General features: G+C 37.9%; 1 protein-coding gene across 1 annotated transcript; it reads left to right on the forward strand.

The window, feature by feature from the left end:
• The first annotated feature begins 914 nt into the window (after window positions 1-914).
• LOC132792557 (uncharacterized) lies at window positions 915-15,735 on the forward strand. Its single transcript, XM_060801981.1, has 5 exons — window positions 915-1,058; window positions 3,266-3,339; window positions 14,168-14,367; window positions 14,431-14,734; window positions 15,242-15,735. Exons 2-5 carry the CDS (start codon window positions 3,337-3,339, stop codon window positions 15,599-15,601), a joined length of 867 nt encoding a protein of 288 aa, XP_060657964.1. The 5' UTR covers window positions 915-1,058; window positions 3,266-3,336; the 3' UTR covers window positions 15,602-15,735.
• Window positions 15,736-16,258: the final 523 nt, after the last annotated feature.

A 16,258-nucleotide genomic window follows, 5' to 3' on the forward strand; every position in this document is an offset into this window, starting at 1 on the left:
GAAATAAATTTGGTTGGATTTGCATTAATACTTTTGTGTGTTTTTGTTGAGTCATTGCCGGTTGTTGGCGATGATATCACTGCGTTGTACTTATTTGTTAATGTAAAATATGTTGAATGGTCTGAGAATGGTAAGAAGCCAATAACACAATCGAACAAGCAATTAAATGAACGACAAGTTGATGTCTCACTTATCGCCAGATAGTCAGATAGTCAGAGTCTTCGTTTAGCCCATTTTCAATGTCGCTCACGTAGTTGTTCGAGTAGGCCTAATTGTTATGGCTAAAAGAGGTCAGGGATATTAGCCGAGTCTCACGTGTGTGCGTGAGCTTAAAAGAGAGAGAGAGCAATGGCCGGTGCAATTTTTGGGTATCCTGTCGAACGGGTTCATCAATTCATTTGTCCATCATTAACATATTCGAGTACATAAACGTACACACACTACAGTGCAGTATGTTTAACGAAATTCCTGATGTAATTTGTTGCCGTCGCCGCTGCTAAAAATACTACAACATTCGGCATTCGGTATTCGGATTGGCTTAATTAATAAACAATAAATAAATTTTATATGCTCGGCATGCAACTCTACCCACCTTTCATTAAGCAAATGCAAATGAGACAAAAAGCACATCGCGCACAAAAAAAAAATCATCGTCTTAGCAACATGTCCAGCCGGAAGCTGCCCTAGCAACATTTTGCAAGTCGCAAGCGTACGAGGCGAAAAACTCGCTTTGGCAACAATGAAAAACCAAAACAAAACCAAAAACGAAAAAAAGAAAAATACATAATACAGCCGAACTGTTCGGCAACATCGGCTCGTGCTTCGGTCGGTGCTGTGAAACCAGCTGATGCACACAACACAACGGAGTCAACGTCGGCGTCGGCGAATCGGGAGACCTGAGACCTGAGACTTAGTGCTGATGCTACCACATTTGCTGCTTTCAGTGTGGCCCGTGTCTCCAATGTGTTTTGTCACGCTTTAAGCGCTGCCCTCGGTAACAAACACTCTCAACAACGAAGCATCAATAGCAGCAAACATAATACGAAAAAGCAAAAAACGTATGTGCCCAGTGTCAACTGTTGTTGCAAATTTGTAATTAAATTTGAATTGAAAAAACATAAAATTAACAGAGTTCAAGTTGCATGCACATCAAGACAGTCAGACAGTGCAGTTGTTCTATTTGAGTGCAGTGTAAAATGGAAAAAATGTAACCAAAAAACGTTTAAACAATAAGTCGCAAGACATAAAAATTCCTTGCCCGCAGCTAAACAAAAGACTTAGGCAACGAACTTGCGTGCAGTTATGCAGCCATTGCCCGTAGGCAGACAGCCAGGCGGCCACTCGAACCACAGCCCAAAAACTAAAAACTAAAAAAAATGAAGAAAAATTGAAAAGAAACACTCAACTGCTGTCAAAGCCGTGTTAAATTTATGCAAATAAATAAATCAATGCAAGCTAGAGCCTGAAAAGGAGGCGTTGTTGTCGTTGTCATTGCTGTTTTCTGTTGCCGCTGCCGTTGTCGTCGTTGTCGATTTTTCACTGTGCTGCACGCACAAAAAAGCTATTACTCGTAATCATATTTGCAGTCGCCGCCTCAAAACATTTTGTCGAGCCGCATTTTAAGGCCGCATAAATCACATGTATGCAAAGTTCGCCCACTAACCAAAAGAGGAAGGGAAGGGAAAAATGTAGCACTATAATTGTTACTAAATTAAAATATTTAAGCAAAAAAATTAAACACTTAAATCAAGTTTTGTGCTAAGTTGAAACGCCTTGAAATGAGATTTGTTTTTAAAGGCCTCAGCAAACTTCGACTCATAGTCGTACTTATGTTGTTTATGTGCCGGAAACGTTTGCTCAAAACATTGTGGATAATTGCCCAGCACTTACAGTAGGTACTCGAACATAAAGTCTCTTCTTAGTTTGTAATATGCTAACTAGTATTGGGTAATGGCAAATCGTAAAAGGAATTCGTTTATAGAACTGGAAATGTCAATCAACAGCATCAATCGAGAGAGCTAGTAAAATGCAAATCTATCAATTAAAACTTATTCTAGTTCTAGTTACTTGTTGCACTTGGCACTTTGATTGAACAAGTTGTGAATTAATTAAAACATTAACGCATCTTAAACAAAACTAGTTAATCGAGAATATAAAGTAAACCAATTCCAATTCCATTTTCATTTCCATTTTGAATAAGGTCACGCAGGCATTTACACCTCAAGCACGTCTCCGCAAAACTTTATTGGGGCCATAAAGATTTAACTCAGGGATATGTCTCATTCGATATCGAGGAACCTTAACAACTCTTGTGCTAAAATATTGGTCTACATTGTCACGTTTTTTTTCGATTTTGCGAGCTATAAGCGTGACATGGTCAGACATCATTCTTTGGTTTTTGTGCGCGGAAATTTACGATGCCAAATTTTTTCGAGAGAGACTCGTCGGAATCGCCGGCACTTTAAATGCGTGGCATGTGCGCACATTTGGTTGCATTTTGCGACACTGAAAGACCAAAAACAAAGCAAACGGCAACAACTTCAATTGAAACCAATTTAAAATTACTCGCACTTTTAAATTAAAAGTAACCGCAACACAATCAAAAAAAAAAATACAAAATTGTCATTTAAATTGTTATTTACGCAGGCGAACTCGATGTCAACGCCAGGTTGTTGGCCAAAAAATACAAAAATACTTGACTAGGTCAGTTTGTAAGCGTAAAAAACGTGGTTTATTATCAGGTGTCACTTCGATCGAGATCTATAGTAGACGAGTGTGCGCAATTGAGACTGCTGTGAAAATTGTCAGCGTCACCAAGGCAAACAATCGTGGCGCCCAATCGGAGTCACATTCACTGTGGGGCAGTAGGGTCCAGATTCGATTGCATAATGAGTGCGGACAGTTCATTTGATATTGCATCAAATCTGATTTGATCGAGCGACCATCGTCATCGTCATCGTCCATTCAACAGGCGAACAATGGCAGCGCGTCTACAATTACACATTAGTTTTAGTCCACGTCCGAATACGAGTCAAAGTCTCAATGAAAACGTTGTCATAACTAGCGGCAGCTGTGCAACTAATAACAAACATTATTAAACAACGAAAATAGAGGACAGCAACTGTGCTTCAATCTCTGACAAATGCAACGACAACGACAACGACCCTCAAAAGGCAACTCGATTACTCGATTATGCGTATAACAATGAATGAATTGAATACATATTGAATAACAAACAATACAAATGCATTTCAACTATTTACAGCAAAATCGGCTTAGAAGTTTTTAATTTCATTCAAAGTTTTCAATTACAAAAACCAACAACTAAAAACAAAAATGGTAAGTTAAACCAACAAAATCATTTCTCTTCTTCAACTACAAAAATATATTTGAAATATTTTTAATTGATAATTTATGGTGAACTCGCGACTGGGAGCAAACGTCTGAACACATGTGAATGTGTAATTACTACTCAGTTACGAGTGGTTGGAGTGTGCGCTTGCTCACAGCATTTCTCACACTTTATATTTAAATATTTAATAAGCTCAGCCACACGATCTGATTAAATTAGCAGGCGCAACCACAGAAAACGGAAAACAAACAAAAAGTGTCACACATGCCGCCGACTGAACGGCGAACGAAGCGCTGTGCATATAAATCTTGATGAGAAGGCAAACTGACAAACTCACGAAATGAGACAAAAGTCGAGAGCAGGCATTATTGCCACAGCATACAGAAAATTGCTATAAAAGTTATGAGTAGTATTATTATATCTCGTCATCATCAGACTAATCAATGACTGAGTGCTATGTGTATCATGTTTTGTGCCTTAGCTTTGGCTTTACAAGGGTATTCAAACATTTTTCAAGTTTTTATTTGCGATTTTATTCGTGTTGTTGCTGCTGTGGCTGCTGCCAACAATTGACTGAAGGCAATGACCCACAATTGTTGTTGTTGTTGCTGCTGCTAATAAGTATTGTCTGTTGTTGCTTATTGTTTGCAATATTCTTTGGTCTACTGAGTGTGTGTGTGATATACCGTTAAACAATGGAAGAAGCTTCTGTCGATTTATTATTGACTTTTGTCGTTGGTTCGTGTCTTAAGTCTTTTGTTTTACACCTTTTCTTTACTTGCGCGTACACACACCGGAAACGTGTTTGTAGTCTTGGTGAAATCAGCGTCATTAATTGTCAATAAAAACACAAAAAAAACAGAAATAAATCTTAGCGAGTATTTTGTGCAACATCATTTGAGTAATTAACGTTTCATCTTCGTTTTCTTCTGCTTTTGATGTTAATTGAATTTCTGTTTAGCTTATATATTTTTTTGGGCAATTTGTTTGCGCGATTTGCCCGCATAATGAAACATGCTTGTTATATGCAATTTATGTACGAATACAACTTCCTCGATTAGATTAAGTAATTTGCTGATGATTTTGAAATGAATCTTGAATTTTTATTTATGAAACGCTTCACACTCATATCTAAATGCCATTAAATATTTCTATGCAATACAATTTGTCAGACAATTAAGTTATGGGAACGAGTCGAATTCCATAGTCTATCATCCATTGTGATGCTAATTCATTTTTCGAGGCCTCCTATTGGTTAACTCAATATGAGCATGTAATTAGAAAATATTTATGTGTTTTCTTGTTTTTGTTTTCGTATTTATGATGATTGAATTGTTTTTTGACCAACAAACAAAGCACAAAAATTGTAAATTGAAAATGCATGCATAAATGTTTATGCAAAGTGGCAGTTAACAGTTCTGCATTTAAAATGAATGTATTATGCAAAATTTGCAACGTAAATTATGCAAATTACCGAGGGAGTTTGTTGATATTGTTTTCTAGCTTGTTTGTTTGTTTTAGAAATATGTTGTTAGCCCGCCTCGAATCAATAATACTACTTGACCAAATCGAATGCAATGTTTTTCAATGGGCTGGCAATTTAGTTTTAACGGTAGCACATTGACCTCTTGGCCAGTTATGGAAGCGAGATATGCCATCGATATGCTACTCACTGACAAAAAACTTTAAACTCAACAAAAACTGCACTGTGGGCTATTTCATTGTCCATTTGAGCAGGCTGAAAGCGCTTTGATTTATTTATTTATTTTCCATTTTCACAACACACAAAAAATTCCAGACAGACGTCGAAAAGTTCAAACAGTTAAGTGCCTGACAGGCATTAACTTTTGGGTTTGTAACCGCTGATTAGCAGTTGCTATAGTCGTAGTCGCTGCGTTGCAGATTTATGATTAGCGCCCAGTTAGCCTCAGAGCAACAACAAGATGAAGAAAACAAAAACACAAAAAAAGACGCAGCGCAGTGCCCTACTCAAAATGCAAGTTATTATGTTTTTGAAGGTTTTTGCGAAATGGTTACGCCCCCAAATGCCACAAATTCAATGAGCCTCGCTGATATCGCGTCGTACCAATCAGACAGACAGACAGACAGACGGACCTGCAATGTTGCAATTTATTGAATATTATTTCTACCGGATGATGATGCTGCTGCTGCAGTTCAACATATTTCCATTTATGTTGAAAGAATTCTAATTAATGTATTTTTATAGTAATTAATTTTTGACACGCCACTTGCATGTTAAGCTCTAAAGTGAAATCCTCACGGAGGTCAAGTTTACAGATGCCTGGGAACTTCAGAACCAGCTTCACAACTTCAGCAGAGATTATAAGAGATTCAGCTTAAGCTAAAAAGAACAGCATTGAGCTGTCTTTTGGGCTGAATGAATTTCAAATTTCATTAACCCCAAAAAAACATTTGCGCATTAATGGGCAACGTAATTGAAATCAACATGATGTCTATTTATTTAAAAAAGTTGTTTTTTTTTGTATTAAATTTCGCTTATTTGTACGTTTATTTGGCTGATTGACTCCCACGTATTTGGCGTTTGACTTTTGCCATTGCAAATCACTTTTTGGGCATCAATACTTTGAATCTCTCAAAATACATTCGTCTCGTCGTATATAAATATAAATGTATTTATTATTCTTTTGTTAAGCAAAATACGCATTTGTATGGATGGTTGAGTTGCTTATAAATAGCCTGGGAACATGCTGGCAATTAATCAAAGTGCATAAGCACATTTTATTTTTTCTTTGATTCGGCGGCGATTTGATTTTGTGTCTGGAATGTGTGCAAAAATTGATGGATGGCTCTGCGCTGCTGTTGGGATAAAGGTCTTTGGGGTGTTTAACGAAATTTGCCCACGATGAGTTGGCTATTATTTCCTACAACTACTACAACTGACATTCTAAAAATGGAATGGGATTGTACCACTATAGATAAACCGATGCCAATCAACTATCACAGCTCAAGCATCTTCTTGAGAATGCGATACACGACATCGATACCATCGCAAACAGACAATCACAACCGCCATCGCCATCGTCAGCTCGATCGCCATCTTCATCACATTTCTGTGTTCCGAATACTACATTCGAAAAACGTATAAAATGCCTCACAAGGTTGTGTCGGCAAACTAAACTGTGCAAGTGAGACTTGAATTATGGCTAATACTTGACTTGGCTGACGAGGAAGCTGTGTGTGGAACAATGCTGTTTCTGCATTACTGATACACATTCGAGTACAACAAGTAGTGAAGTGTAACGAACCGCAATTGAAACCGTAGCCAAGACCAAATCCAAATCCGAAAAACCGATCAATGACTAAGACCAAAGGCGAGAGACCCGATGCCAAAAAAAAAAAATCAAGTGAGCAAGCTGCTCGACTGTGACATACCCGTTACTCATTGTGAATAATAGCAAAACAGTGCGGTATTAATTTTAAAATATACCTAATCAATATACCACAACAATACTAAAAATATGCCAAACGATATATTTGGTATCTTATATAGTGCTTCATTCAAAATATAGCATAGAGTACTAAAATATACCAGATTGTAAGTAAAAGTAACTAAGCTTCTACAATTTTTAACTGTTAAAAATCAAATTTTCAGGAATTATGAAGACTATGCTTATTATTGTCTGTACATAAATTACGACTTTAGCTTAAAAAGTCCGCTCTTTACTCAATTGTTGTGATTTTTTTGGAACGGAAGTGGGTGTGTGCAAAAATACAAAAACTGTCACAAGAAAAACAAATATATCTCTTATAGACTCTGAGATCTAGGTGTTCATACAGATGGACATGGCTATATCCTGTCGATATATTATTACACAAAGTAATAACACCCTTCCACCCTATGGGTATCGGGTATCAGAAATAATTCGAAACAAATGTTTCAGCTGTTAAAACATGAAACTTGTTTTGTTTTTCGATCTTTTTTCGAATTTTTTTTGTCTTCTTGGCGCGTTCAAATTGGCCAATATTAAGCTGTGACAAATGAGCGCAGCCGCCAAAAATGAAACCAACTACCAAGCTAACAACAGACAACTACTACAACAACTACTACTGTCAGCTTCTACATAGCTATCAGAAATGTTTGGCGTTAAAAAGCCATGTCGAAAATTTAACGCCAGCTTAGATCGCGCATGCGCAGCGTTGGCCACAGTTGTCTGTTAGCTGACGGTAGCATTGTGGGGGCGATGTGTCATGTTTGTTGTTTGTTTCTTTCGGTTTTGATTTTTGTTGTTTGTTTTGGTTTTTGTTGTGGCGTTCAAGGTCGAGCGATTCAGTGCGCTAATTGATGGATGCCTGCAATGAGCGACAATTTGCCAAGCCTTGAACTTCTACACTAAAGAAGCGACTAAGCAAACAACTCTAATTGAAGAGAGGCTAGGCCAGGCCATTATACCCCCACAAAGTCGATGCGGTGCTTTATATGCAAATCAGGCAGTCAGGCAGTCAGTCAGTCGCATTTACCTCTGCCACGACGTTGTAATGCTGGCAAGCAACTAATTACTTGACACGCTTCGGCTGCTTGAAGCCAGATGAAGTCATTTTGTTGCTGCCATCTTAAACCCTTTGCTTTGTGTGTGATTCTCGATGTGTAAAGTAAACGTCGACGCTGACGTTGAAGGTTAGCAGTCAACTAGCCAGCCAGCCAGTCAGCCAGCCAGGCAGTCTGTCGACAAGTTAGCGAGTCAGCTGTGACTGAAGAACGCGTTCCATAAGCTGACTTTGCTTCTGCTTCTGCCGGATGTTTCTTCTTTGATTCAGCATTTGCGCAAAAAAGCGATTAACATGTAAATTTAATGACCATGTACCATGGAGATTACAATGTAGAACGCTCAATTTATGGTTCATATTTTTGATTTTGACGCATTCACAGCACACCCCTTCTAATATAATAATATATAGAATCTGCGTACTTTTCATTTTCAATCTGCATACCGGAATACGTATCATATACGATATATATTGTATGTATTGCTTTACTAAGTCAAGCTGACATTTCCTGTTTTCCCACAGTAATATGACGCGGCAAATGTTTGTATTAAAGTCATACCTTTATGACTGTGTTAATCACTTATAACTCTTTTCCTTTTAATAAACCTTTGTTTAGGGCTAAAGTGATAAATTAACAAGTTAGTCACACAAAAAGTGCTTCCTCAAACCGAACCCTTTAAAAACAGTCACTTTGCTGACTAATATGCTTTTGAAACTTGTTTGAAATATGCCTAAATAATGTACTTTTTCAATAGCCATTTCTTTAAATAATAAAATGTTAAAAATTTAACATTATTATACGCACTAACTATAGAGTAGAAGGTTATTATAATATTGTGGCTCCAGCCAAAGTATGGAACAGAAAGGAGTCATTTTGTACCCTATGAAGTAATTATATTATAATATAAAAAATAAGTGCAGTTTTTAATAATTTAATACTGTACTATTTTCCTTTTATTGGAAATGTCAAGCACACTTTCTTACTTGTTTTGTTTTTTAATTAGTTGTGTCATCAAAAACAGCTTAAACCGATTAGATTATATAGCTAATCGTATTATATTTTCATCTCAACAGAATTAGCGTAGCCCCCAAGCAAGTGTTAAAGCTTTACAAATCAAAATATTCTCTTGGCTATAAATCAAGTCAAACAATAAGCGTCGAAAGAGTTATCATTTAAAGAGCTGAAAGAAATCGAAAATCAAATTTGGCAGTTCATTGAATATTTAATTGCTTAAAGTCAGATCCACATTGAAAGTGATTTGATTAATGAGTTTATTCTTCTTCCACGCGAATTACAATTAAACTTTCCTAATCATGCTGTGCTATTGTTTTGCTCTATGATCTTTTCACCTTTTTGGCTCACTTTCATCACCCACATTTGATATGGAGATATTTGTATGTGTGTATATCATTTTCATAACGTAAGCAATTATCAAATATTCATTATTCATTTATCATATACGCTTTATCTCATTTATTACTATTATGCAACTGGGCGCCCGCATTGTGAGCTTGCAAAACTTTATTACAATGCAGCACAAAATGTGATATTTATTGAACTCGTTTAGCCAAAAACACCAAAGAAAAAAAAAACCGAATTCCCCAACAATGTATTCATTTTCTCCATATCAATAATTAAATTGCAGTTCGAAGCAGCGGCCCGCAGAAAAGTCGAAAAAAATAGAAAAATTGGATAACGGCATTGCCCTCATGGCTGAGAAGTGAATTATTATTTCAATTAGGGCGTTTAAAAAATGATTATGGCATACTTATTATAATCGTATTACACTTTGAACGCGCCAATTGGTAGAAATTCGCTGAATATTCCAGCACAATATTATTTTTTATTTTTATTTTCTGTTGATAATGTTGTGTAATAAAAGACAATGCGCATTGCACTCGACCAGATAAAAGATTGGACCACACCGCCGGACAGCTGGCGCCCTGGCTGCTGTTTTGGCCACAATCGCCCCCGCTTGGCCACATTAAATTAAATCTAAGCTTGACCCAAAAAGTGCAATTCGACTACCACAGTTAGTCGTACTACTTAAACGGTTATTTTTTTTGTGTCTGCAAAATTTCGCAAAAATGAACAGCAACCAGCAAAAAAAAATAAGCACTTAATTTGCGCGCCGAAAATCAACTGAGAAGCGAAATCGAAATGGCCAAGCAAAGTTATTTGATAATAAATGATTATTTTCGTGCTAAACTGCGTTAATCACAGATAATGATAATGCCATGTAATGTGCGCTGTACTCGCAAAAACTCAAGCTCAAACTCAAACTCGTACTCGTAGTTTACGTTTGTTGCCTGCCTTTTTTTATTGATTGTTTTTAATTAGTCTGTTGCTGTTGTTGTTGTTGTTATTGTTATTACCGCTGTTGTGGTTAGAATTTGGCACGCCCCGTCCGCCTTAATCGTCGGAGCAGCGCCTTCCTGCTCATTACGCCAATACAAGACAAGACAAGCCAAAGGAGGCGGCTTTGGAGGCGGAGGCGCAGAGTCTGATATCAAAGAGGGAGTGCCGTCCAATTAATGTGATCCACACAACAGCAACAGCAGCAGCTGCCTCTGTAATGTGCTCCAAGTTCATTCAACTGTCAGGTTATTTTGGAACCTTTTTTGCTAAGCCGACAAACGCACAGTTCCCAGCCCAGATGATATGCCCATTGTGCGCACGCGCAACTTTTAATTAACATGAAAAACTGGCAAAAACTATGTGAAAGAGTTGGCCAAAGAAAACTTTGCAAGTACCCAAAAGTTGCGCTGTCAATTGAATGAATACTCCGTACACTCAGCGAAAGACACAAAGCAACTAATTAGAGATGATAAAAAATAAGTTCACCCATAAAACTGCTTCTACGAAATGCTGTAAATGTTAGTTACTTTTGTAGTCAGTATTTCGCTTTATTCCTTTTCTTTTTAATTGTTCTTAATTGCATTTAACAACATTATTCCAGTCGCGCTTTCTTCTTCTATCATTAGTACTGCGTCGCATCTTTTTATATTTATTACATATCAATTTAATTCTCTCGATTATTTCAGAAACTAGTCCTGGAACAAATATTTGAGTATAAACTATTTTGCATATGAACTATCAATATAACAATTCAATCCTCAACGTAAAAAAAAACTTCGGTTTTAACTTTTAACTCCTTGACTTCACATCCGCTAAAGGCGTTTAGAAACGGTTTGTAATCGGATTTGGTTTACAGACCAGTTTTTTTCAAGTGTAAAAGTAGTTAAATTTTTGAAGTTAAGTGAATTTCAAGTTCATGGTCACTGTCATTATTGTCTCGGAAGTGACAAGAGCCCAGACAAGCTCAAGCGCTGATCATAATTGAGTGTCCATTGTTACAAAATTATACCATTTTTTTTTCTTCTTTTTTTTAAGCCGTCATGCTGCTTGACAAACTGTAGCTGTAGAGCTACAAACTGCGCCATTAAATTGTGTCTTAAGAGCCCAGCATGTCTGTTGGCTTTTGACAATTGATTGCAGTCGACAATTGAATCAGCAATAACACCTTTTATAATCCCCCTCAATTTGATATGCAACTAAAGTTATTTAATTAGCGCAGTGATAACTATCATTAAATGTGTATTGAACCAGTTTTCACGTAATTTGAACTTGGTTAAATGTCAAATTTCGTAATTTAATGTTGTCACTCGCTAGTGTAATTAAACTAGGCCTAGAGTTCAGTTATCGACTAACATGTCATAAACTTGATCATTAAATTCGACTTTATTTTTAACGCTTTGGAATCAAATTTCGGCTAATCGATCGCTTTGTTAAAAAGTGCCATTGATTATGCACAGCACAATGTCGACATTGCAGCAATTGTGAATATTTATTGACTTGTTCAGCCATCAAAAGCGCATAAATATCGCAACTGAAATGTCAATGGAATACTTAGAAAATCAATCAGTCCATGAGTGTACTTCGCAGAAAGTACTTTAGTGAAGTGCGAATACCCTGACTGAATTCCAAAGTAAATTACATACACTACATTGATAAATAAAATAAAATACAAATTTTGTAAAAATAACTAGTATTACAAGAATGAATTAAAAAAAATTACTTAGTTATTATAACCAATAAAATGTATGTCACTAAACTGAATATTTAATTTAGTCAAAACAACTAGCATTTCAAAATATATGCAGCAATTAATTTTTATCTGTCATCTATAGAATTCGTAAATGTTGTAAACTTTAATTAATATGTTCATCTAGAAGCACAGTCATAACTGGATTGACTCGCTGCTGGTGATCAAGATCTTGCGTTAAGATTGACATACAGTTACTGTTATTTGCCTGCAGTTTATTTTTATTTGTTTTTTTTGCGCACAACAAGGCTTGGTCTTGAATTGACGGTGTGTGGTTTTTAATGGAGCCCATTAAAGCCGAACATGTATTTTTCTTACTGTTACATATGTATTTATAAATACACGTAGTTGCACAGGTATTTTACACCCTTTTACAGAGCAGACAACAACAAATAAAAGGATTGTAGTCTGGTTAATTGGGGGCCATAAGAGAACGTCTGCCTTTCGCTTTAGAAGAATGCTTAGCATAAACCTTTCACTCACTTAAGAACTGCTGCAGAAAATTGAAAAGGCATCATATTTAAGAGTTGATAAATATGTCTGATAACTAAGCCAACTTAGAGTGGCAGATGAGGAATTTATATTGAAGAAATATACAAATTCATTACGTACCCTTATGTTTGTTATACCCCGCACATCAATCAAACTACATGCAGGGTATCAAGACAAATGCTGGCACATTACAAATTCACAAACTTTGCCAACTTTATTTATAGTGTTGCAGCTAAAAAGTGAACACCATCTCAGAGTGAGTCAAAAACGCCATGCACCGTTCACTCATTTGCTTACATGTCTATCGTAATTGTTAAAGTTGACACATTCAATTTGCAACATTCAGCGAATTCTCATCTGCCGCCAAAAAGCCATTCGAAAATGGAGCCGAACATGAAAATAATAAAGAGGAGCACAAGCAGCAATAACTCAGCCAGACAGTCACCCACATAAGCAGACACATAGACAGTCACACTCAACACACACACAGAGAGACATTCGATTATTTGTTGTATGCAGGTGGCATCGATAAATCACAGGTATCGATATCTTTTGTGCATAATGTCAAAAGCGCCGACCGATTGACAAATTGGCAACATACAAATTTTGGCCAAGGATAGCGTTGATTGCCGATTTACCGATTATGCCGGTTGTCTGTGATTTTTTTTTGTTAAAGTCTGGCGAGTCTGCAACCAAAGTGTAATGATAATCAGTCTCCCTCATTTCTTCACTGCTGTTCACAGCGCATTTAGCACCTTTCGCGCGTTTAAAGCGCGTTTTTGTGGCGTTTTAAATCGCATTAGCATGTTTAACGGCTCCTAATTGATCATTAGCGGCAAAAAGCACTTGCGGTCTTGGAACCCGGCGACAATGTGCACAATGCATAAATAAATAATAAAGAGTAATAAAGGCAACAATGTTTAAGCTTTCAAACGGTCTTTATAAACGTACTACAATAAAAATTAATTCATAAAAAAAGAGACCATAAAAAATCGCACCTTTTTTTAAGGCTTTCATGAATGCAAACGTAATTAATCAACATTAAATCCATTATCAAACAAACTAATTCAATTAGCAAAGAAAATATTTTCAATATAAATATTTATATGAGGCAAATAATAATAAATAAATCAACGCCACACAAAAAATGACTAGCAATTTTTCAACAAACAATTTCTAACGCAGCAGCGTCTTTAACATGTTGAATTATGTCAGTGTGTTGGGAAATTTTCACATTAATAACAGCAACAACAAGCGAGTGTAAGCGACACCAGAGACAAAACAATGCGCGAAACAATGCCATAAAGTGAACAACAATTTGTTGTTCGTTGTCGTTTTTGTTGTGTGCGTATAAACTTGACATTGTTGTAATGTTGTCGTGTAATTAATGTATTATTAAATTGAATTTTGAGGCTTTTCAAAACGTATCGAGTTCAAGTGCGTCGTCATCTAAATAAAGCGCATTTAATTGGTTTAAAGCAGTGCACAAATGCAACTGTGCTAAATGTTGCAATCGGATAAGCTAAATGGCAAGAGCGAGTCTTTGCAAATTTTTATGTGTGTGTGGCAGGTGCAAACAAATTTGTGCAACATGTTACCAAATCGAAGCGCATGTCGCAACACGACAGGCCACAAAACGACATCAACATTCTAACCATTCACTTGTTTCTCATTTTCTTGTCTGTTGCAGCACTCAATTTGCCTGCTGCTGCTAGTCATCTGCCTTGGTGCGAGCTGCCACGCGATACGCGTCGACTGGGGCACGAACACTGGCCCGATTGTGCCACCGCCGCCGCGCACCACGCCCACGCCGCCACGCCTGCCATACCGCGAGCCAGCGCCCGTCTGGGAGGATCAAAGCGATGATATACCCAACCCGCAGCCATATGTGTAAGTGGCATTTAAGTTAGCATATCTTTGCAGCCAAGTAATGCATTATGTTTACAACTTTAGTTATGTGCTGCCGCCTCCTTCACGTCCACGCACTTGGATCATACCCGCCGGACCCTATGCCCCGCCCAACTACAACAATCTGCCGCCCAAGCGCGGCAACTATGGCGAACTCTTGACTCCGTACAGCTCGCCAGCTGATGCGGTAGCGGGAACTGTCGCAGTGCCTGGATTGGCGGCGCAATATGTGCCTGGAGTGGGCATCAAGTATACGGCGATTGTGCCCAGCAAGCAACAGGGCAAATACAATGCAAAGACCAAGAAATACAAGGCCTACGAGAAGGCCAAGTATGCGCCATGGAACTATGTAAGACAATATGATAATCGCAAGCGTTATCTGCGCTACTGATGTGCATTGTACATACATATATACGTATATATATATATTTAAGAAGAGAGTATAAGTGAAGTCGTTGTCGTTTTATTGTGTAAATTGCGTGTACAACAACCGATTAAAGCCAAAATGAAAAATAACTACAACAAACAACAAACATCTAACGAAACCCCAACCAACAACAACTTAACGCTTTTGACACTTTTATAAATGAATTTTGCACAAGAGCCGTCTCCTACATAGACAAACATACACAACACACATACAGCCACAGCCAGACACGCACACCCACAAGTCGCCACCACTTGCCACAAGTCGCCCCCACTTGCCACCAATCGCCACTCTCAACTCTCAACTCGCCATTGCAACAGCAGCAACATTTGCTTTCATGCACCTCACCAACCAAAAAAAAAAAAACAACAACAACAACACATTCATATCCATGTCCATGTCATAATCACGTGCATCATTTCTTTGCAGTTGCAGCTGCTGCCGGTGGAGGAGAAGCCGTTGGATTGGCAAGCGCCAGAGGAGTTGCCACCACAGTCACTCAGCTCCTCCACAACAACAGCAGAGCCCAGCAGCAGCAGCAGCAGCAGCAGCAGTCCAACTGCAACCAACTCCGAGACAACAACGTTAGCAACATCTTCAACGACAACAGCAACTGCAACATCAACGACAACATCAACAACAACAACGACGACGCCAAAGCCCACAGCAACAGCTAAGCTGGCACACGAGAAGAGCGCCTATCTGAAGAAGCACAACAAGCTGAAGAAGCTGCTTGAAAAAATGCAGGCTCAAAACAACTCAGCCCAAACGATGCTCATCTCAAGTTGAGTGAGCACAAACACTAAACAAAAGAAAAAGATGCGAAATAAAACTGGGAAAAATAAGAAAAAAACAACAACAAACACAAAATTTAATTTAAGACTTGCCCAAAATTTGTAAATACATAATAATAATAATAATAATAATAAATCGAATAATCTTTCGTTAACTCCTTTTGATTGCTTGGCTGCTCGGAACGGACAATTCGATTACATAAAAAATCGAAAGACTCAGGCAACAAACTTGCGTGCAGTGGCAACGGCGTTAAATTGTGCTTTAATTGCACACGCCGCATGGCAAAAGGGTAAATACTCACTTATTCGTAGTCGTATTCGTATTCGAACACCCAAAGACCCCATCGACCAGCGAGCATAGAGCAAAGCACTAGCGGCAAGGTAAACTCTGTTGCGCTGTCAAAGAAATAACGGTCGAGTCAGTGAGTGTGCGAGTGTGAGTTAACTGAAAACGATGATTGGTACTTTCTTGAACGGCTTTTCGTAGCCGACAGCTAAACGCAATTAGCCAACTTACTAGGCAATTAGTTAGCGCAGCGCGCCGGCTTCTCGGGGGCCCATCATTTAAATGTCGGTCCCCAGTCTTGATCACAGAGCGGCCAACTGGCCAACTGGCGACCCTGACCACGGCGTCACCACTGCAACACATCAA

The sequence above is a fragment of the Drosophila nasuta genome, chromosome 3, assembly GCF_023558535.2.
Source record: "Drosophila nasuta strain 15112-1781.00 chromosome 3, ASM2355853v1, whole genome shotgun sequence".
NCBI classification, from domain to species: Eukaryota; Metazoa; Arthropoda; class Insecta; order Diptera; family Drosophilidae; genus Drosophila; species Drosophila nasuta.

What these genes read in the sequence shown, in the direction of transcription:
- LOC132792557 (XM_060801981.1), top strand. An exon ending in CCCAACCCGCAGCCATATGT is followed by an intron (nt 14,368 to 14,430) that starts GTAAGTGGCATT and finishes TTACAACTTTAG; the next exon opens with TTATGTGCTGCCGCCTCCTT. An exon ending in AGTATGCGCCATGGAACTAT is followed by an intron (nt 14,735 to 15,241) that starts GTAAGACAATAT and finishes ATTTCTTTGCAG; the next exon opens with TTGCAGCTGCTGCCGGTGGA.